Source organism: Gopherus evgoodei, chromosome 17 (genome assembly GCF_007399415.2).
Source record: "Gopherus evgoodei ecotype Sinaloan lineage chromosome 17, rGopEvg1_v1.p, whole genome shotgun sequence".
Classification (NCBI taxonomy): Eukaryota; Metazoa; Chordata; order Testudines; family Testudinidae; genus Gopherus; species Gopherus evgoodei.
In genome coordinates this window covers 4,268,933-4,289,247 of record NC_044338.1, presented here as the reverse complement: position 1 = coordinate 4,289,247, position 20,315 = coordinate 4,268,933, and the positions used below count along the sequence as shown (strand labels likewise).

General features: G+C 49.6%; 2 protein-coding genes across 2 annotated transcripts in view; one reads left to right on the top strand and one right to left on the bottom strand.

Annotated features, from left to right (window-relative positions):
* NXN (nucleoredoxin) overlaps positions 1-1,681 on the bottom strand; it is a 113,081-nt gene extending 111,400 nt beyond the window's left edge. The window contains exon 1 of the mRNA XM_030536485.1: positions 1,559-1,681. Coding sequence (XP_030392345.1) covers positions 1,559-1,591 — 33 coding nt within the window. The 5' untranslated portion in view covers positions 1,592-1,681. The remainder of the gene's footprint in view (positions 1-1,558) is intronic.
* Positions 1,089-19,351, top strand: LOC115636417 (multidrug and toxin extrusion protein 2-like). The gene is made up of 17 exons (XM_030536483.1): positions 1,089-1,235; positions 5,498-5,599; positions 6,057-6,125; positions 6,957-7,105; positions 7,727-7,769; positions 8,735-8,779; positions 9,398-9,495; positions 10,108-10,205; positions 10,653-10,766; positions 11,034-11,101; positions 11,766-11,874; positions 14,844-14,919; positions 15,337-15,406; positions 16,150-16,282; positions 17,068-17,162; positions 17,677-17,758; positions 18,659-19,351. The coding sequence occupies exons 1-17, from the start codon at positions 1,089-1,091 to the stop codon at positions 18,901-18,903; spliced, it is 1,743 nt and encodes a 580-aa protein (XP_030392343.1). The 3' UTR covers positions 18,904-19,351.
* The last annotated feature ends 964 nt before the right edge of the window (positions 19,352-20,315 follow it).

Here is a 20,315-nt window from a genome sequence, read left to right as displayed (position 1 = left end):
TCTCTGGGGTTGGAGTGCAGTGACAGCTGGGGGAATGGGGGGTCTCTCTAGGGTTGTGGTGCAGTGACAGCCAAGGGTGCTGAGGGTCTCTCTGAGGTTGGGGTTCAGTGACAGCCGGGGGGACGGGGGTCTCTCTAGGGTTGGGGTGCAGTGACAGCCGGGGGGACGGGGGTCTCTCTAGGGTTGGGGTGCAGTGACAGCCGGGGGGACGGGGGTCTCTCTAGGGTTGGGGTGCAGTGACAGCCAAAGGGTATGGGGTCTTTCTGTGTTTGGGGTGCAGTGACAGCCAAAGGATTGGGGTCTCTATGAGGTTGGGGTGCAGTGACAGTCAGGGGGATGGGGGGTCTCTCTGGGGTTGGGGTGCAGTGACAGCTGGGGGAATGGGGGGTCTCTCTAGGGTTGGGGTTCAGTGACAGTAGTGAGGCAGGGGTCTCTCTAGGGTTGGGGTGCAGTGACAGCCGGGGGGACGGGGGTCTCTCTAGGGTTGGGGTTCAGTGACAGTAGGGAGGCAGGGGTCTCTCTAGGGTTGGGGTGCAGTGACAGCCGGGGGGACGGGGGTCTCTCTAGGGTTGGGGTGCAGTGACAGCCGGGGGGACGGGGGTCTCTCTAGGGTTGGGGTGCAGTGACAGCCGGGGGGACGGGGGTCTCTCTAGGGTTGGGGTTCAGTGACAGTAGGGGGACGGGGGTCTCTCTAGGGTTGGGGTGCAGTGACGCCCGGGGGGACGGGGGTCTCTCTAGGGTTGGGGTGCAGTGACAGATCCCTGCTGGTCGCGGCGCCTGCCCGGAGCCGGGGAACTAGGATGGGCGCCTGCAGGCCGGCGCGGGCGGGACTTTCCCCCACGTGGCCAGGTCGGGCCCGCCGGCTCCCCGCTGCGGAGCCTCCCCCACGTGGCCGGACCCTCCTGGGGGGGTCTCCCGGGGCTGGTGGGGTTCGCGGCCCGGGGATCCCCCTCCAGCTGCCCCCCTCCCCGCCTCTAGCTCTGACGGAGCCGGGGAGGGAGGTGCCGGTGTCTGGGGCGGGAAAGCGGCGGAGGCTCCCGGCTGCGGATATATAAACCCGGCCGCCCACCCTCGTTCCTTCCCCAGCCATGGAGGGAGCCCCGGTCCTCGGCGGCGCGACGCGCCCAGCCCAGCCAGCCTCGCTGCGGGGAAGCTGCCTGCGGAGGCTCCGCAGCCTCCTGCCCGTGGGCGCCTGGCAGGAGACCCAGGAGCTGGCCAAGATCGCGGGGCCAGTGGTAAGGAGGCGGCCTGCCCCGGGGGCTCTCGCCCAGGGGCTGGGGACGGACCTCCGGCTCTGAGCAGCCACAGGGGGGCGCTGGTTGGGGGGTGCCCGGTTGGGGACCCCCCTAAAAGAGTAGGGGCGCTGGGGCAGGAAAGAGGTGAAGGAGTTAGACGGTATCCGGATGGGGATTTCCTGGAAGGAGCAGGGGGACTAGAATGGAGCTGATGTGGGGTGAACTGAGGGAAATTGGGGTCTGGTTGAGTTCTCCCTCCCTCAAGGAGTTGGGGGGACTGCAGTGGTTAAAGTCACCCCCAAACCAAGACAGGAAAAGCTCACCGTTTTGCTGGCTGTCCACGCCTGTCTTGGCATCCCCTGGTAAAGCAGGCTGTGTCCTCCTGTGATGGAGACAGAGAATGCGACTCGGGAAGCAACAGCCACAGGGAATCAGTTGCTGAAAGATGATCCTGAAGCTTACAGTTTCCCCCTAAAAGAAATAGTGAGTGTGAAGAAATGTGCAAATTTGACATGCCTTAAAAAGGCCAGTTTTCCTGGGCTGAAAGATAAAAGTATCTTCACCTTTGAAAGGCTGTGGGTTAAATTCTTTTTGTTACACTGGTGTCACTTGCTGTCTGCCAGAACTGCCGTGTCTTATCACTGCTTAAATGATCCATGATTTAGTTCAATAGTCAAGGCTCCTTGGCAAACCAAGAAATAAAAACATCAATGTTTGTGTTACTACTGTGTCCAAAGGTCAGACTTGTGCCTAATACAACTGCCTTAGAATCCAGGTGCAAAGAACATTCAAGTTACTTTCTTGGACCAAGCCAAGAACTGAGGGCTTGGTTTTCTGCAGACTGATGCACTCCTTGAGGGGAAGGAAGTTCCTTGTGGTTTTCATCACCAACCCCAGGGACTAAGTGGCATCAGTTGGCTCCCTAGGAAATTGCCCTACCTGGATCCATCTTGCCTCATCACAACAGTAATGGCAAGGATGTAAATCCTCTAGTAATATCCCTTCTGCAGCCTTTTCTTTAGCGTGGCCAGTCACATGTTTCTCCTTTCCTCATGGCATCAATCACCGAGAACCTTTTGGGTTGTTTCCAGGCTCTAGACATTTCATCACCCCAAGCACAGCGGCATGCCACGGGGGGCTCTCTGCCGGTCGCCGGGAGGGCGGCAGGCAGGCAGCCTTCCGGGGCATGTCTGTGGAGGGTCCGCTGGTCCCGCAGCTCCACAGCGGACCCTCCGCAGGCATGCCTGCGGGAGGTCCACCAGAACCACGGGACCAGCGGACCCTCCGCAGACATGCCGCCGAAGGCTGCCTGCCTGCCGGCCTCCTGGCGACTGGCAGAGCGCCCCCTGTGGCATGCCGCCTCAAGCATGCGCTTGGCGTGCTGGGGCCTGGAGCCGCCCCTGGTTGCTTCTACTCTTTGTTCTGTCTCAAAGGGATCCCGGGGTCAGTTGCCTCATTTCCTCTCTTGTGGACAGTTCCTTAAAAACCAATGATAGACAAGGGTACATTCTGGCTGATGCCAAACAGGCCTTCAGGTTCCTGGGTCTCTTCTCCTCCCTAGGGCTGCCTTCGGGACTGGAGCCCTGTTCTGTCATTCTCTCCCTTTGGTACTGACCCAGGCTAACCTCTCTCTGTCCTTTCTGCCCTAGAAGAAATGTGTGACTAGGATTCCATCCTCTCCTGATGTTGTTCTTGGGCCAACGTCGGCACTGTTGGAAGATGAGGTGTTATGAGAGGGAAGATCAGAATGTTGTTTTGAGAGGAGTGACAGTCTGGCACTAGACTGGAGCTTGAGAAACATGGATTCAATTTCAGACTCTGCTGCAAACGTTCCTATGTGACCTTAGACAAGTCATTTAGCTTGGCACCCACAATCGGAGGTAGATTTTCAAGCACCATGAGTGCTGAGTTCTTCTGAAAGTCTGGCCCTTACTTTCTCTTGTGCCTCCTTTCCTGTTTGTAAAATAGAGAATACTTCCTTTGTCCATCTGGTCTTATTTAGATTGGAATCTCTTTGGGTCTGGGACTCTTTCTCGCTGTTTAGACAATGCCTAGCACAATAGGATTCCCAGCCTCTGCGGAGGACTCAAGGCCCTGCTGTAATGAAAGCAAAAAGCGATGCGATCTGAACCAATCCCACGTATCCAAACCCCCTTGAACTTTGGCATGCGTGAAACCTAGACCCAAATCTTGTGACTTGAGGCAGGCTCTTGTGTTTATCTGGCAAATGGACATTAACTGAAAATCTTCACCGAGGCACAATTGTCTTATTCACTGTCTTCTGAGACGTTTCAGAGCAAGTGCTGGAGAGTGTGTGTGTGTGTGTGTGTGTGTGTGTGTGTGTGTGTGTGTGTGTGTGTGTCAAACAGTAGTTGAGTCCAACACTGCGCCTTCACAACTTCCGAACACTGGCCTTTGTTTTTGTTGTGGCACGTGCCTCGCCGACTTGTGTTCCCAGAGTTATTCTAGGCCCCCTCTTAGCACAAACACTGCAACAATTAAATGCAAAACTCAGAGGCTATGTTAAAACCAGGCTCCACATTTAGCCGAAAGGAACAAATGTACATTTTCAAGCAAGCTCCTGCACAGACACGTGGCTCGGATGCTGCTGAGGGCAAGGATGCGTCCCCAGAGAGATTATTCACTGCATGGCTGGGGTTCTCCATTAGTCTGAACTCAATAAGTCCTGCTGGAAGTCTTCCATCATGAGTGGGGTTTCACCCTTGGGGAGCTAGCTGAGAAGTCCCCCCTCCTAAACAAGTGGATTATGGGAGATTCACAGAGAAACAGGCCTTGTGCTTCTGTACTAGGTACTGTCTCTCTGGCCCTTTAGGAGCCTGGCTCTTGCAGATACTGTGTTGCCAGAGGCTCCCCATGGGGTTAAGGGAGATTGGTGGCTTCCAAATTGCAGATTTATGAACAAAGACCCAGGAGTACAATCCTGTCATAATCTTCCCCTTCCTCTCAGCCCTGTCTCTCTGCCTGGATTCTGTACCCCACTGGGCATCCACAGAGAGACTTCCAGTGGGCTAGGGGAGAGTGGGTGCCAATGGTGTGGTGGCAGTCCTCCATCTTTCAGCCCTATCACATGCTCTCCAGGCCAAGAACTAGGGTATTGCTGCCTCCTCCAGCCATAGGGTGGACAATATGGTAGTTAGGTGATATTGGGACTATTAACTGAGTAGTTATAACACTTGGTGCAATCTTTTTGCCCTCTTCTCTGTAGATACATTTACCTCCTGGAGCAAAAGCTTATAGAGTTTAAATCCCAGAGAAAAGAGATCTGCCAGGCGATAGCCTAGAACAGTGGTTCCCAACCTTTCCAGACTACTTTGCCCCTTTCAGGAGTCTGATTTGTCTTGTGTACCCTTAAATTTCACCTCACTTAAACTACTTGCTTACAAAATCAGACAAATATACACAAGTGTCAAAGCACACTTGCTGAAAAATTGCTTACTCTCTCATTTTTACCATACAATAACATAAATCAATTGAAATATTATTTTACTTACATTTCAGTGTATAGTACATAGAACAATATAAAGAAGTCACGGTATGAAATTTTAGTTTGCACTGACTTTGCTAGTGGTTTCTATGTAAATTTTAGTTTGCACTGACTTTGCTATGTGGTTTCTGTTGTAAAACTAGGCAAATATCTAGATGAATTGATGTACTCCCTGGAAGACCTCCGCGTACCCCCCGGGGTACAAGTACCCCTGCTTGAGAACAACTGGACTAAAACAGCCACACTGCCCCCTGGGGGGAGGGCAGGCAACAGCAAGCTTTAAAAACCTCACAGCACCTGACAGGTTTTCCGATTGTTGCTTTGTCTTGCCAGACTGTAAGCTCTTTAGGTCAGGAACTCTCTCTTATAGTGTATGTGCAGAGCCTAGGGCAGTGGAGCTGTGTAGTAGGAAGAGCCTGAGGCATAAGCTCATGTGTCAGGGGTCTGGTATGAGGCCTAAAGCTTGACTATACTTTAGTTCAGGCCTTAGACTTCATACCAGGCCTCTGACAAGGGCTCATGTCTCAGGCTCTATTCCTACTATACTAAGTATTACTGTAATATATAAACACACATGCAAACACATCAAACTGGGTTTAAGTATTACTGTAACACTAACGGACAAAATCAAACTGACTTTATTCTGGGATTAATTCTAAAGTATTTCATTTGCATGCATTGGTTTATGAAATACCCTCCCCACTGTTCCAACCTAACCCCATGTCTGACTGGCTTCCTTCCTTCCTTTCCACCCCAGTTCCTAGCCCAGTTGTTGATCTTCCTGATCAGTGTGGTGAGCTCTATATTCTGTGGCCATCTGGGAAAAGCGGAGCTAGATGCTGTGACACTTGCTGTATCCGTACGTATTATTCTGTTTCCCCTCTAATTAAACATTTCAGCTGCAGGATGGATGGATTCAGATCAGTGATTTAAAGCACTAGTTTTAATCCATATTTCAATCTGCAAGCAGGAAACCTCTGTGAAAATAATCTATTTTAATCTTGTTTTGCATTGTACTTTTATAGTTAATTTTTTGAAAGAAAGGCTTATTCTCATTAGTTAGTAACCATTAAATGTGTTGATTTGCAACTAAATACAGCCCTTCACTAAATTTGGTGTTTCTCCTTGGTAACAAGAGGATATGCTATTATCTATACACAAGTTTGGAAGCCTAAAAAAATAGGCACTGAAACCACCACTGCACCTCCATCTAGTTGAGGGGAAAAAATACAGCTGTTCTTTTTCTGAGCTTGCCTGGCAGCCTGAGCTTCCTCCTTCCCTGATCGGTTGCTTTGTCTCTGTGCTCTCATTTCCAGGTTATCAATGTTACCGGCATCTCAGTCGGCTCTGGCTTAGCATCGGCGTGCGACACCCTAATGTCCCAGGTGGGGAACTGCCCTATGGCTGGCTCACTTACTTGTTCCCTTTGGTTGTGTCTTGCGCCTGCAGAGGTTTTCCTTCTAGGGATGCAGGGGGGAAGGAGGTTGAGAACTGACAATCATCATCTCACCCTCCCATTCGTCTGCTTCACGGCCTGTTTGGTTCTCCAAGCACATCTCCTCCCCCCTGTCGCTGCAGATCCTAGGGGGCTTCCCCCACCAAATGTAGGCGGTTAGCAACGTATGGGGCTGATCCAAATCCTTTGAGGTTAAGAAACTCCTATTGGCATTGGTGAATCTTGGTCTGGACCATATGTAATTTGTTGACAGTCCCTACTGGGACCTGCTCACCATACCATCTCTGATCCCAGTGACAAGGCTGGAGTCTTTTTTTATAAAGTCTTGCACTGCAGCAAGGTCAGTTAAATGACCTCCCCTCCCCTGCTCCATTTATCTAACCCAGAGGCCCTCAGTCTGTGGGGCACCAAGGAACATTCGGGGGGGGGGGTAGGCAGCTGGGGCCCGGGCCAGTCCCTATGAGGGGGCAGGGAGGGAGAGCCACCCAGCCTGGCTGCTGGCCCCACGCCCCAGCTGTTGCCCTGGCTGCTGGCCCCGTGCCCCAGCTGTGGCTGAAACCTTGGCCTCCTTACCTATCTGCATCCCCCCTCCCGGAGCCACGGCCCCACTCCTGGTCCTGGGGGGGCTGTAGGGAAGCACAGACAAGGGTCAGGGGGGCAGAATGAGGTAAAAAGTTTGGGGACCACTGATCTAACCGTATTTCCTCATACACCTCTTGCCACGGATAACTCACCTGTTGGCAACACTTCTCTTCCCCAGACGTACGGCGGTAAGAACATGAAGCGGGTGGGGACCATCCTGCAGCGTGGCACCCTCATCCTGCTGCTTTGCTGCTTCCCCTGCTGGGCTCTCTTCGTCAACACTGAGCAGATCCTGCTGCTCTTCAGACAGGACCCGGAAGTCTCCAGGTCCTGCATGATACCTAATCTGGTCCTGTCCCTGCCTCTCAGCAGTTCAGGCTCTGCCCCCATTCCGACTCCCCTGTTGGTCCCGACAACCACTCCAGCATAGTTGGCAGGCCCTTCTGTGATTGTGAAGTCCACACCAGGACTTAAGGAGACCCTGTGTGGTGACGACAGGCCCCACAAGCCCTGTTTAGTCAGTCTGGGAGCCAAAGAACTAGACTTGCCTCCCTTTTTAGCAGATCAGCAGAGACTCCGTGCCCCTCTGTCCCTTCCAGGTCATGACTGAGTCAGCTTGCTGGGATAGGAGCACCTACACTGCTGATGCCCTGCTACCCCTGCTCTCTGCATTGAGAAGACTGCTGTCTCCAGGGCTTTCACTCCAGCATTCTTCTCCAGCACTGGATTGAGAGAGACCTGTTCAGACTCATACAATTTTCCAAGTCACTTACCTTATAGTGTAGGTCCCCTACTTGTCTCTGTGTGCAAGGAACCCCGGAATGCTGGTGGATTACCAGGCAAAGACATGCAGTACAAAGCAGAGGGGGATTTTGGGTGCACACTTGCTTGGTTTGGTTCTTCTCTTACTGTACTGTTAACTGGATGGAAATCTTATTGTTTTTCCAGGTTAACCCAAATTTACGTGATGATCTTTATCCCAGCCCTTCCTGTAAGTTGTAGCTAAGGTTATTGTGTAATTTACTACTCTGAGTAATGGGATGTGCTCCCTGCTCTGCAGAACACGAGAGGCCTGTGTGACTTATGGAATTTTGACAATGTGCCCCACTTTATTTTAATCTTTTAATACAGAGGTGCAGCCCCCCAAGACTACAGGTCCTACCTTGCAACCTTCCCTCTTGTCACTCAGACTGAGCGTTGCATGCTGGAATCGATGCAGACAGCATCTTTGTATATTAAATTATCTCCCAGGAGCATTGGGAACTGATGTCTCCATGGGCGATAGAGGCACCTGCAATCTGCTTGATTTCACATGCATTAGTAGCTGCCAGGCACATGGCAAGGAGTCAGAACAGGCCTGGGTTGGACAAAGTGCCTTCCTGGCCATCTAAGTACCGCGTTCTACTAGGTGTGTTCTGGGGCTTTAGAGCACAGGCTGTTCATAAGTCATGCTCTGTCCACTTTCTGTGAGGCTGTTGGGTTCCTTCATCCTGAATGGCAAGGCCCAGGATGTCTCTCTGCAGTTCGGAGACCATCACCTTATTCCTGCGTGAGAGGAGATATTCAGTACTCAACTGAGAAAAGGGCACTGCTCCAAACAGCAGGAGAGCAAGATATCCAGCCAGTGAGGGGGAGAAGGGAAAACAAATGGCTGAACTTTGCTAACATTAGGGGCTCAGCAGCTGAACTAGAAGCATTAAAACAAAGCAGGATGTAGCGACCTGCTGCAGTGTATTTGGTCATGTCACAGTGCTTTGGAGAGGGAGTTGGGGTGATTGAAGAAGAGAGGAATCTTGTTGTCTGTGACCTTAATTGTAACCCACGCCTGCCCTAGGACTGACAGTGGGGTGTCTAATCCCTGGACCCCCACTAAGTTATGGTAAAAAGCAATTTGTGGGAAGCCCTGTATGTCCTCAAGGTGGCTCTAATGAAATGGAACCTAACTCTGTCTTGCAGGCAGCGTTTCTATACCAGCTGCAGACAAGATATTTACAAAGCCAGGTAGGGCTCCTGTTAGTTGTATAACTAGTTGGACTGTGGGACACAGATTAAAACGTGTCTTTCTGACCATCACAAAAGCAGAGGATCACAGCTTATTCCCTCCCTGCGGGAGGCACAGCCTGGGAAACATGGCAGAGGATTTGTTCCCTACAGTGGTGGGAGCGCAGTGTTTCCTGGCACTCGCTGTCCCTCTTCCATGGTCAGAGCTGCTTTGGTGAGCTCCAGAGGGAGCTGTTGAGGCCTCGTTGGCTGGAGAGATGAGCCTGTCTGATACAGGGTCTTCGAGGGGTGGAGAGAGAGAGAGCGGGTGATGGCAGGCCCATTCCCATCCCCGTCCGCATAGGAACTTTGTGCACTAAACATTGATTTGGCCTCCCAAATGGCAGGTTCTGCTCCCTTCAGGTCTCCTGCTTGCCTTCAGCTGGACCTGGCTGAAAACTCTGGTCAGGAGATATCAGCCTGGCTGCCTCCTGGGGCCCTGTAGGTGGCTTAATTCCCTCCCAAATGATACTGTTACACTTAAAAATGGCTTCTGGGTTCCTAAACTGGCCCAGGAGTTGGGGGTCCAGCTGTGGCACTTGGGAAACTCTTTCCAAAGACACTCACTCTCCCTTTCAGGCAATCATCTTGCCTCAGGTCGTGATGGGTGTTGCAGCCAATCTCCTCAATGTGGCCATGAACGCCTTCTTCCTGTATGCACTGAAGCTGGGAGTAGTGTGAGTATGAACGGGGCCAGAGACTCCTGGTCGCTGGGTTTTAGCAAAGATCCTGGGACCTGCCCAGCCCAGGGCTGCTGTTCTCTCATGGATGTTCCCTGACTTGGTAGTGCTGGTCTCTGTCCTCGGGTGCACCCAGCCTGTAGAGAATTGAATCAGCCATGATTGCCAATGGAAACACCTGTTTGGCATCACTATTATTGAGGGTCGTGTGCTCCTGGCAGGCCATCATGGTGCTACACTTCATCATGGGTGAGTCCATTCAGTCCAGGGCAGTGACACGCATGCTTGCCAAGATATGTGACAGGATTGCACACGCGACTGTCTTGAGCTGAGTTATGGTTTAACTAGGGGCTACCGCTCAGCATGCAGGTGTATTGGGAAAGCTGCAACTGAGAGAGCCAGGACTGGAACTGCAGGTGGGTTCTGCATATCACTCCCAGTGCATTACCAGAGTGGTGTGCAAAAGCTTCCCCTGCCTCAAGACTGATAAAGTGCCGGCTTAACCTGTTCTTTGAATCCATGCGGAGTAAATACATGGGGGTGGGGGAGGGAATGATGCCCAGTTTAATAGAGACGTGCCCCTTGTAACCGTTCAACCTCTCTCTGCAGGGGCTCTGCCTGGTCCAACACTGTTTCCCAATACACCCAGGCTGTTCTCCTCTTCCTGTATGTGTGGTGGAAGAAAATACATGTCAAGACCTGGGGAGGTAGCGTTGGTAGTCTTGTTATGTTACTCGTCTGATCCCGTGGCTGTTTGAACAGAGGGGAGTGTGGCCTTGGTTTCTGATGCCTCGGAAGCCAGCCCTGTAGATTATATATTCAAGGTGTAAACGTGTTAGCTGCTGCCAGAGGATATCCCCTCCACCTCTTCATCTGAGACTCATGCACAGTGCATGGAGCATGGGGGGGATTGTGGCCTCCGGCTCATGCCTAAGCATGGCCCCGAGTTCAGTCACTTGGAGCACATTGCACCAGTGCATGGGACTGCAGAAATGGCTGGATTGCGGCCCATGGAGTTCTAGTGTGGAGCTTATGGCTGCTCTCCTCTGTCATGCTGAGCTGCTGCCTGTGGAGATTACAACTCCAGTGCCCTGCGGGGAACTGAGGGAGGCAGTTACTCCACCTTCCTTATCCCTCCCTGCTTGTTGTTACAGGCTGGACCAGGGAATGTCTCCAGGAGTGGGGTTCTTTCATTCACCTGGCTGTGCCCGGCATGCTCATGAAGTGTATCGAATGGTGGACCTTTGAGATCGGGAGCTTTCTTGCAGGTGAAAGAGCCCTCTACAAATGCCTGTTCCCTTCTCCACGTTAGCAGGGGTCTCCCGTTGTTCGTGCTGTTTTGGGGACCACCCCAGGTGGCTGAGCAGACCTTCTTGGTGCTCCCAGAGGTAACTCCAGCCTGTCATCCTCTCCTGGGTTTGGTAGGCTGATCCTCCATGGCTGCTGTCAGATCACAGCCCACTAATGTCTTCCCACAGGAGTGAGGGTCTCTTTCCATTCTTGTTTGCAGAACAAAAGCTGTGCCTCTTTCCTAGGTCTGATCAGCGTGGTGGAGCTGGGAGCACAGTCAGTGATCTACGAACTGTTCACTGCAGCATACATGGTAAGAGCTCGAGCTTGCGAGACACGTTTTGTGTCCGGATCGAGAACTCAAGGGTCCCAAGACTGGAATAGCAAGTGGCACTGCAAGATGGAGGAGGGTTGGCAGAGCCATGGCAGAGAGCAGAAGACTGGCATAGCAGGGGCTGCTGCCTGTTGAGGCTCAGATGTATTGGTGAACCTGGGGCTTGTGGTGGGTGGTTCAGAGATCTGGAATGGCAGGGGCTTTTTTAATGCACCTCAGGACTGAGGTGCGTTGGCAGAACTGACATGGGAGGCACTATAGGTCTGGAATAAGAGGGTGCTGCCTCTGATTGGTGCATTGAAGAAGCTAGCACAGCCTCTGCCTGTCACACTTCCCTTATGTCTGTGCTATTACTTCAATAGTCATGGATGCTAAACCCAGCAGGAAAATTCTTCAAACTAGTGACGACTTGCTGCATTTCCAGTATGCTGCGGTACTTACCCCAGGGCACAGATAGCTTGGGAGGGTCATAGACAATATGAAGAGGTGACAGGGTGAAAGTTATGCTGGTTTGTACAGATCCTTCCTGCAAGAGGGGAGCTAGATTGCTGCAGACTCTGCCAGCCGTTGGCATCCTGTCATGATCATGGCCAAACAGACTCCAACCACAAACACATGGTTTCATCTGTTTCCTCATGCTTAGGTGCCACTGGGCTTCAGTGTGGCTACTACGGTCAGAGTTGGCAACGCCTTGGGAGCGGGCAATGCAGAGCAGGCAAAGAAGTCTTGCAGAACAGCTCTGCTGTGCACAGGTGGGCATGTTCTCTCTCCAGTGCCTGCTGGAGTGAGGTTTTCCTGGTGGCCCTTAAGGGGACAGCACCAAGAGGAGAAAAATTCCTTCCCTGTTAACTACTCTGTTACAGAGGCTTAATTTCCTTTTCACCATTGGTGACTCTGTGTAATATCAGTTTGCAGCTGATTAAACTAGACTGGTCTCTCTTCACAGCCGCTTCCCCTGTCTGGGCCTAACCAAGCAGCACAGGGCTTGTGCAGTGGGGCAGTGCTCCAGCACAGAAGAGAACTTCTTAAATTAAGGGGGATGGGAGAAAATCCTCTCACTGTTTAAAAAAAAATTAAAGAGCAGATTTTCAAAAGGGCGGCAGATGCAAAACTGCAGCAAGATTTTTTTTAATTTGGGAGTTGGGGGAGGAATTTGCCATTGTTCAACTTTTTCGAAAATCTGACCCTAAAAACCTTTCTGCTGATACTAGGTTTTGTACCCTACCCCAGACAGGTTTTTTAATGAAGCCTAAATTACAGCCAGTTGTTCCAATCTATTAACAATATGAGCTAAGCACTTTAAAATCCCCATCCCTGAGAATTTACGAGCTATAGTCTCCCTTTTAAACTTGATATTATACGTGTACTGGATGTTGCTGTGAGGCAGATAAATGTAGGGCTGGAAGAGACCTTGATAGGTCATCTAGTCTACCCCATATGCAGAGGTAGGACTAAGTTATCTAGACTGTCTCTGACAGGTGTTTGTCTAACCTGCCTTAAAAACCTCCAATGATGGAGATTCCACAACTTCTCTAGGTAATTTGTTCCAGTGCTTAACTTCCCTGACAGTTAGAAAGATTTTCCTAATGTCCAACCTCAATTTTAGGGCCGTCAATTAATTTCATTAACTCCAGCGATTAACTCAAAAAATTAATCGTGATTAATTGCAGATTTAATTGCACTGTTAAGCAATAGAATACCAGTTGAAATGTATTAAATATTTTGGATGTTCTTCTACATTTGTATATATATTATATTCTGTGTTGTAATTGAAATCAAAGTGTATATTGTTGATTATAAATATTTGTATTGTAAAAATGATTAAAAAATAGTATTTTTCAATTCACCTCATACAAGTACTGTAGTGCAATCTCTTTATCCTGAAAGTGTAACTTACAAATATAGATTTTGTTACATAACTGGACTCAAACAAAATAGTGTAAAGTTTTAGAGCCTGGAAGTCCACTCAGTCCTACTTCTTGTTCAGCCAATCGCTAAGACAAACTAGCTTGTTTACATTTACAGGAAATAATGCTGCCCTCCTTTTATTTACAGTGTCACCAGAAAGTGAGAACAGGCTTTGTATGGTATATTTGTAGCTGGCATTGCAAGGTATTTACGTGCCAGATATTCTAAACATTCATATGCCCCTTCATGCTTCGGCCACCATTCCAGAAGACATGCTTCTATGCTAATGATGCTCGTTAAACAAAACAATATATGTATTAAATTTGTGACTGAACTCCTTGGGGGAAAATTGTATGTCCCCTGCTCTGTTTCCCCCGCATTCTGCCATATATTTCATGTTCTAGCAGTCTCGGATGATGACTTAGCATATGCTGTTCATTTTAAGAACACTTTCACTGCAGATTTGACAAAACACAAAGAAGGTACCAAAGTGAGATTTCTAAAGATAGCACTCACCCCAAAGTTTAAGAATCTGAAGTGCCTTCCAAAATCTGATCAGGATGGAGTGGGGAGCATACTTTCAGAAGTCTTAAAAGAGCAACACTTGGATGCGGAAACTACAGAACCTGAATCACCAAAAAGGAAAATCAACCTTCTGCTGGCAGCATCTGATTCTGATAATGAAAAAGAACATGCGTCGGTCCGCACTACTTTGGATTGTTGTTGGGCAGAACCCATCATCAGCATGGACACATGTCCCCTGGAATGGTGGCCAAAGCATGAAGGGGCATACGAATCTTTCGCGCATCTGGCATGTAAATATCTTGCAATGCCAGCTACATCAGCTCTCACTTTCGGGTGACATTGTGAACAAGAAGCAGGCAGCATTATCTCCTGCAAATGTAAACAAACTTGTTTGTCTTAGCGATTGGCTGAACAAGAAGTAGGACTGAGTGGACTTGCAGACTCTAAAATTTTACATTGTTTTCTTTTTGAATGCAGTTTTTTTTTTACATAATTCTACACCTGTAAGTTTTTAAATTCATGCTAGAAGTTGCACTGCAGCACTTGTACTAGGTGAATTGAAGAATATTTATTTTGGTTTTTTACAGTGCAAATACTTTTTAATAAAAAATAGAACGTGAGCACTGTATGTTTTGTATTATGTTGTAACTGAAATCAGTATATTTAAAAATGTAGAAAACATCCAAATATATTTATTTAAATGGTATTCTATTGTTTAACAGTGCGATTAAAAAAAATTAATCATGATTAAAAATGTAGTCACTTGACAGCCCTACTAAATTTCAGGCTGATTTGTTTTTTATGGAGTTTTGACGGTGAGTTGAGTGTTTGGGGGGGAAAAAGGAGGTGTCGCTGTTAAAAGTATAGCCTTCAAATGCCTTGGAAATGGGGACTGTCACTTTTATTTTTTTAACTTCTTTGTGAAGGCGGGTCACATGCTGTCCTTATTAGGACTGTACTCCTCAGTAAAGAAGGCTCAGTGAAGCTCCTCTATGGAAGGTCTGACATTAAGGTTTCTGTAGGTCAGTAGCATCTGATTTAGTGCTCTACCCCTTGTGCCAGAACCTGTGGGGAAGGCATCCATGGGGAATTAACTCAGCAAATTCTCCCGCTGCTTGTTGGAATAGCGCCCAAAATTCCCCACCAAGATCAGACCCTCACTATATTAAACAGGGAACAAACATTTTACCAACAGCCCAGAGATCTTGGTCCCAAACGGCAGCCCAGGAGAGGAGAAGAACATGGTACCTATCTTGATCAAATCCCCTGTTGCTTGACTGTCTTCCAGGAGCGTTTGCTATGGTGGTTGGGGCCCTACTGGGATCCTTGAAGGACGTAGTGGGTTATATCTTCACCAGCGACAAGTGGGTAATTTGATTCCATCAAAGACGATTATTTAACTTAAAGGGCTTTTCTGGAACTGTTTTCCAGCTGCTGAGTATGAGGGACAGATTGAGAAGCAGCCGGCTGGGGATGGGGTATGTTCTCCTAGATCTGGCAAGCCCAACCCCCTAGAGAATCTCCCCAGCACAGGAAGCCATTGGGTAGCATGGGTTCCAGTGTGAAACACTACGGCACCACTAACTCAGCCCGATCTAAAGGCAGTGGAAAGAGTGTCGTTGGGCTTTGGATCAGGCTCTTGGTGACTTTGTTCGTAAGCGGTGGTGAGTCGGTGTCCAAGCTAGGATTAGAAACCAGGAGTTCCTTGCTTCCTGCCCTGCATTCAGACCATGCTGCTTATATCACACTCCAGACTGATCATTACATCTTTCTCCCAACAGAGAGATTATTACCTTGGTGTCGAAGGTGATGCTGATATTTGCTCCCTTCCACTTGCTTGATGCCATAGCAGTGAGTATTTTAGTGCACCAAGTTACATACTCTTGATTGGAACTGGCTGGCATTTTCTATTGTCTTGAGTCCTTTGACGCTTGCCTGCAGTCTGCTAAAATTGAAGGGAAAAAATTCCAGATGCATCTGAAAGCAGCAGCCTGTGGCATTCTGGGGCACTTTAAACAGCAAGGGTGCTTGTAGCCATCACTTGTTGTTACAACCAGGGTGTCCCAGCTCCTGCCACCTAAAGGTTTAAAAATCTGGAGTCAAAGTTGCCTAACTTGAATGATTTATGCTAGTGCTTTGATTCCTATTTAGACACCTAAACACATGGCCTGATTTTGGGAGGTGCTGAGCACACACAAGCTCCAGATAGCACCAAGGTATGGCCATTGGTGTGGTACTTTCAGATCTTTTTGCACCCACCAGTTCCCCACCCCATGGAAACATTGGGGTGCCTGCTGCTGCATGCAGTATAGCTGATCCAGGACACTCACAAGGACAGGTGTACCAGCTGCTACACCTCTTGGTATCAGAGGGCAGCTGATGTTATGTGCATTGATCCACTGCTTTTGATACTAGCTCAGGCAGGCATCTTTATATACAATCTCCTCGTTGGAGGGAAATTTGTGAAATGGGACTTCAACCCCTCTCGGCTCTGTGGGCTCGTGCTGCAGTATTGTCTTATTAGTAGCTACCAAGCTCCCCCTAGGTCCATCAGGTTCCCACTATGTGGCTCTGAGTTGTGCATGTTTCCATAGGCTACGTGCGGCGGCGTGCTGGGAGGAACCGGGAAACAGAAGATCGGTGCCATTGCCAATGCCATTGGATATTACGTCATTGGCTTCCCCATTGGAATCTCGCTGATGTTTGCCGCCAAGCTTGGGGTACTAGGTACGTGTGTGGCTGACACTGAGCACAAGGGAGGCTGAATATCCTGACTAGTGCAATTAAATGTCACTGCTTATGTTGGGCTGAGTCCTGCAGCTGTTGAAGTCTGTAAAAGTCTTGCCATTGGCCGCAATGTGGGGAGAGCTGGTTCCACTAGCTGTATGCTTCTGCTCCCAGGTTTAACCTCCCCAGGGCCCCAATTCAGCGACGCATGTGTTTCCGTTCTAATGACTGCAATGAGACTTGCGCATATTACTGAATCTGGGCTCAGCTAAGCATCTGCTTTCCGCAGGGGCCTCCAAGAGATGGAAGCCTCCCTCTGACTACAGCACTTGCGTCATATCTTGGGTCTTGCAATTTGAAAGGAACAGACACTGAGCCAAATTCTTCTCCGTTGCCTTCAGAAAGCTGGAGTTCAACTCCAAAGAAATAGAGTTGTATTTGTGTGCTGACTTAGTAACACAAATTCAACTTTATGGAGCTAACCCAGGCAAGCAGGACGAGAACTCGGCACAGTGTCTGTTTTGCAATTAAAAGACACACTAAGCGTTGGGTCCAGTTAACGTAGGAGGTGGTCTTTCAGGCATACCAATGGAAGTCCACAATACAGGCCTTGACTCCAAGTTGATCTCAGGATCAGGTCTGAAGTATTAGGAAACCAACTAGACACATGGAGTAAAATGCAGATTCCCGTTCAAGTCTATGGAAGTGCTACCATGGACTCCAAGTGGGGTCAGGATTTCACCTAGGGTCTTCAGACAACTGACCGGTATTTCCCTTTGCTTCAGGCCTGTGGATAGGGATGGCCGTCTGCATCTTCTTCCAAGCCCTTTCCTTCTTGATTTTTGTCTTGCGCATGGACTGGAAGAAAGCTGCAGAGGAGGTAAGACTCACACTCTCCCTAGTTGCTTCCAAAGATCGTGGGTCAAATCTTGCACTAGTGCAAATCAGACCTCCAGGGAAACAGAGTCAGAAATAAAGTGACTCTCCAAAGACAGCAGCTCAATGGCAAAGGTGCTATTAGACTCCTAGTTCTAGATAACGTCTAAACCACGTGGAATATTTAACTGTCTCCATTGCAACATCAACAGGATGGGCAGTTCTCAGCGCAACAAGCCATTCTGCTCTTCTGGCAACTTTCAATCCCATTCTGCATCATCTCTTCTCCTGCCTCATCCCTGGAGTAGCTGAGTGCATTAGGCAACATGACTAAAGCTCTGTCACGTGTGGCTTGTTCCCTTGTTCTCTCCCCACAGCGAACACAGTGTTTAGTGTCGGGCTTGATGGTGGTAGGGTTCTTGGCGGTATGCTCATACTGCTGTGTGTCCCTGACTGGTTGTGCTGTTGTCTGTATGGGGTCCATGGAGATTCTGACCTCGCTCTTTTAATTATCTTAGGCTCAAATCCGAGCAGGGCTCAAAGAGCAGCCGGTAGCCGTGTCCTCCATTCGTGCTGGACCTGATGAAACAGGCAATTCAGGTTCGTGGCTGTGGGCTGGGACTTGAGGGGGCTGCAGTACTCTGATGCCCCCTGAGCTAATGGTGACTGGACGTGCCTGTAACGCCTGTAATACAGAGAGGCTGTGTGCCTTCTATTGCCATATTCCATGGAGCCAGCCCCTCTGCACAGCCAGGAAGAGCCCGGTTTTGCATAAGGCACGTGTGGGGTTAAGTGCCAAAATAATGTACCCTGTGGCCCCTTACTATTCAGCGGGTGGACTGTGGGGGCCTGAGCAGTGCAGCAGGTTGGGGCTGCACCCTGTGCATGGGGGTGGGTTTTCCCCTGGAACGGGGCAGGGCAGGGCCCACTGATATCAGAGCTTCATGGTCTCGAAGCAGACTAGCCGCAATACCTCTGTGTGAGCATGGTTTTGCTCACACATGGCCCTCCCACCCAAAGTGGCGGTCTCAGGCAAGCAAATCCCCAGGCAATGCCTAACAAGGCCCTTCACCAGGCAGGAAGACAGAGATTGAGAGCTGCAGCTCTTGCCTTTGGCAGGAATGGGACCTAGCCTGGCATACAGAGGGCCTGATCCCGAGTGTGGCTCCCACCTAAGCCAGCTGGGACTGCAGCACCGCTCTGAATCAGACCTCTGTTGTCAGCCAGCCCTTGCCCCCTGCTTCCCATTCAGTTTTGCATTGCCTCACCTGGAGTAGCACTCCAACAGCTGCTGCTCCTAACACTGCTCTCTAAAAGCGGACAAAGGGAGGCCAGGCTCATCCAGGTAAGGAAAGGAGGGTTAGGATGATCTGTCACCAGTGCCTGTCCCGGCCATGGGGCGAGTGGCTGGGAACCACTGGCTTTCAAGCTTTGCAGCTTGTTTTCCAGCTCAGACCCTGCCTGTTCCAACTGTTCCAACCTAACCTATCTGCCACGCAGAGTACTTCACAGTTGAAACGGACGTCCAGAATGTGGTGGTTTTGCCTGACCCTGTCTCCAGGAGTGAGAGCCAGCCAGATCGCCAGCTCATCCTGCAGGAGGACTCTGCACCGGCCTCCACTTCTCCAGGAGAGAATGTCTTGTCAGGGAAGGAGCTGGTGTACCGTCGCGGGCTAGCTCTGGCTGTGGCCATTGCAGTCCTGCTAGTGGGCGTTGTAGTCCGGCTCCTGACCGGTAATGGCTAGGCGCAGCAGTGTGAAGACTGGGATTAGTGGACTTTGGCACAAGGCCATGGTCGGGTGCACTAGGAAGAGGTGATGCTGGGGTGAAACAGGATGCTCATTCATTCTACTAGCACATCAAGGACCACTTCTCTTGGCATTATGGTGACGTCAGAGTGGCCTGTTTAGGACCCCTGATTGTTCCTGTTCTAACAAGTTGAGTGAGGGCACAGCACTCATGCATTCGTTGCACAATGCTCCTGAATAGGGGATGTTTGTTGATCCCTTCTACAGCAGGATGACGGAGCCAGTAGGGCAAGTCCCCAGCGCAGCTGATGGACAGATTGTACAACACTTGCAGAGAATGGGTACTGATGCTCTGACAGAGACACTCAAACATTGCCAGGGTTTCACTGTTTCCTGATCCTGAGGAGTATTTGTTCATGTCTTTTTTTATGTTCCACTGTTTGGTTAAAATACAGAGTTTTCCCTGAATGTGCCATGTGCCTCCCATGTTATACTAGAGCACTTTTTACATTTCAGAACTTGTTCTGTGACTCTCTCCTATAATGCAACACAAAGCAAACTGAAGGTAAGTATTGCTTTGTTGAAAAGTGTTTATAGGATCACCCAGCAATGGCTGGAGCAAACTGACACACACACTTTGTGTGGCATTCTCTAGCATTCACCAGGCATGCTGCCTAAAGAAATCTTCTCTCACACTTTTGGAATCCAGCATTTTGATACAGTACATTTTCATGCATAAACATTCAGGTTGTTTAATTGATTTCAGGGGTGGCTTCCAGATTATCCTGATGTTACTAGTTTCTAGTCATCCTACCACAATCCAAGAAAAATAAGTTTTCCTGATGATACATCTGGATCTCGTAACTATGCATTTGGTGCTATGCACTCCAGTGGACACATTACTAGCAATCCACTTTTCTTCTGGATTTTCAAGCCAGAGTGACACACTCAGCAAAACCTGCTCTATCATCGCTAACTGGTACTGAAATGAATACAACGGTTTCCAGTTTGTTCTGACTGAGTCCCATTCCAACAACCTGGCTCATCCTGAAACAAACATCTCTCCCCTTAAGCGGCTGCATCCACATCACTGCGCCATGCACACTTGTTAGCAATATGTCTTAAACTGCTCTTGGCTTCCGTTGCTTAGCTGGCTTCTCTGACTACAGAAGTGGCACATGGTTGCAACCGGGTCCATGTGTGCGACACTGTGCTGGGATTCTTCTCTCCCTTCAGTGAGTGTGAGAGTTTGATGAACTACAGTAACTGCTGGTTAAGAAATGCTTTACTAAGTCTTGAGTAGAAGAGATCCACAAAACCCCGTCATCTAATCTGAACTCCCAGCTCCTTGGTCCAGGTCAATCTTCGATCTAGTCTAAACTCAGAACAATACAATGAGTAATGTAGCC

Bases quoted from the DNA above. Each gene is read 5' to 3' on its own strand.
- LOC115636417 (XM_030536483.1), top strand. From the start codon at position 1,089: ATGGAGGGAGCCCCGGTCCTCGGCGGCGCGACGCGCCCAGCCCAGCCA. The intron at 5,600-6,056 runs GTACGTATTATT...TCTCATTTCCAG, and splicing joins CTGTGACACTTGCTGTATCC to GTTATCAATGTTACCGGCAT. The intron at 10,206-10,652 runs GTAGCGTTGGTA...TTGTTGTTACAG, and splicing joins ACATGTCAAGACCTGGGGAG to GCTGGACCAGGGAATGTCTC.